The sequence below is a fragment of the Corvus brachyrhynchos genome, unplaced genomic scaffold, assembly GCF_000691975.1.
Source record: "Corvus brachyrhynchos isolate BGI_N302 unplaced genomic scaffold, ASM69197v1 scaffold315, whole genome shotgun sequence".
Classification (NCBI taxonomy): domain Eukaryota; kingdom Metazoa; phylum Chordata; class Aves; order Passeriformes; family Corvidae; genus Corvus; species Corvus brachyrhynchos.
Genome location: NW_008237903.1, coordinates 9,472 through 10,612, shown reverse-complemented (window position 1 = coordinate 10,612; position 1,141 = coordinate 9,472). Strand labels below are relative to the sequence as shown.

Here is a 1,141-nt window from a genome sequence, read left to right as displayed (position 1 = left end):
TTTTTTTCCTGCTCACCTGCATCCACAGCACCATCAAACCCTTCATCTACTTCCTGGCAGGGAGGTGCTGGAGCTCCTGCTCCATGGGGTCCCTCCGGCTCTCGCTCCAGAGGGTCTTTGAGGAGCAGAAAGACAAAACTGCCCGCAGCAAGGATACCAACAGGAACACGGGGGTCTGAGCCTGTTGATCCCTTCCCCTGTACTGCTGAAGGACCCCAGGACAGTGACTGAGGGTTTCCTTGAGTCACCTCATCAATAAATATCCACGGGATCACCCTCCCTGTGGTGGTTTATTCCTGCAGGAGAAGGGAGCAGGGGCAGTGCCACGGGCAATGTTGGAGGGATGCTCTGCAGGGAGCACACTGGAGCATGGATTTCCTCCTCCCTCCCGGCTCCACGTGGCTCCAAGCAGTGTAGCCGGGCTCAGTCCTGTTCCCTGGCTCTATTCCCCATGGAATGACCCTCATTGCCTGGGCCCCCGTGTTATAAAGGTATAGTCATGTTAGCTTTTTGCATGTTACTTAATGTTGGAGAAACTTTGCCTAGGTTCTATGATGTAATGCATGGTATAGAATGTCTATTGTTTATGTAGTCAGTTTGGAGAAGGTGGGCAGAGAAAGAGAATCTTCACATTCCTGGAGTATCTTATCAGAGAAGAAGAACACCCGAAACCAGAGAGAAGAATTGATGGAGGGAGCAGAGACAGAATGGAGCCAAGGAGGAAGATAAGGCTGATAGGATGATACTTAGAAACTCCAAAGAATTCATGAATTATGCATGCTGGTGATGAACATGCAATAAGCGATGCACTTTTGAAGACGATCTTTTGGATGCAGAGGTGTGCCTTTGGCTCTGCCAAAGCACCTGGCCATAATACCCTTTTTGCGGTTGTCTCCTAATTGCCCTTTTATTAAATTTTTCTTAAGATTTTACAAAGTGAACCTTGTTTATCTCACCAGGGAATAAACTCCTTCTCCTTTGGCTCAGCAGATGAGTTTCATGGTGTTTTGAGGGATCTTTTCCCCGGAGAGGGTGGGACAGGTTAAGGCCTGGGGACACAGCCAGCACGGGGCAGCGGTGATTCCCCAAATCTCTGCGGGGCTGGTGCCTCTGGATGGCAGGAGAGGGCTCGGGGTGGCAC

General features: G+C 50.4%; 1 protein-coding gene across 1 annotated transcript in view; it reads left to right on the top strand.

The window, feature by feature from the left end:
* LOC103614714 (mas-related G-protein coupled receptor member H-like) overlaps positions 1–989 on the top strand; it is a 12,258-nt gene extending 11,269 nt beyond the window's left edge. The window contains 1 exon segment of the mRNA XM_008632691.2: positions 174–989. Within this exon segment, the coding sequence (XP_008630913.2) occupies positions 174–259 (86 nt within the window). The 3' untranslated portion in view covers positions 260–989.
* Positions 990–1,141: the final 152 nt, after the last annotated feature.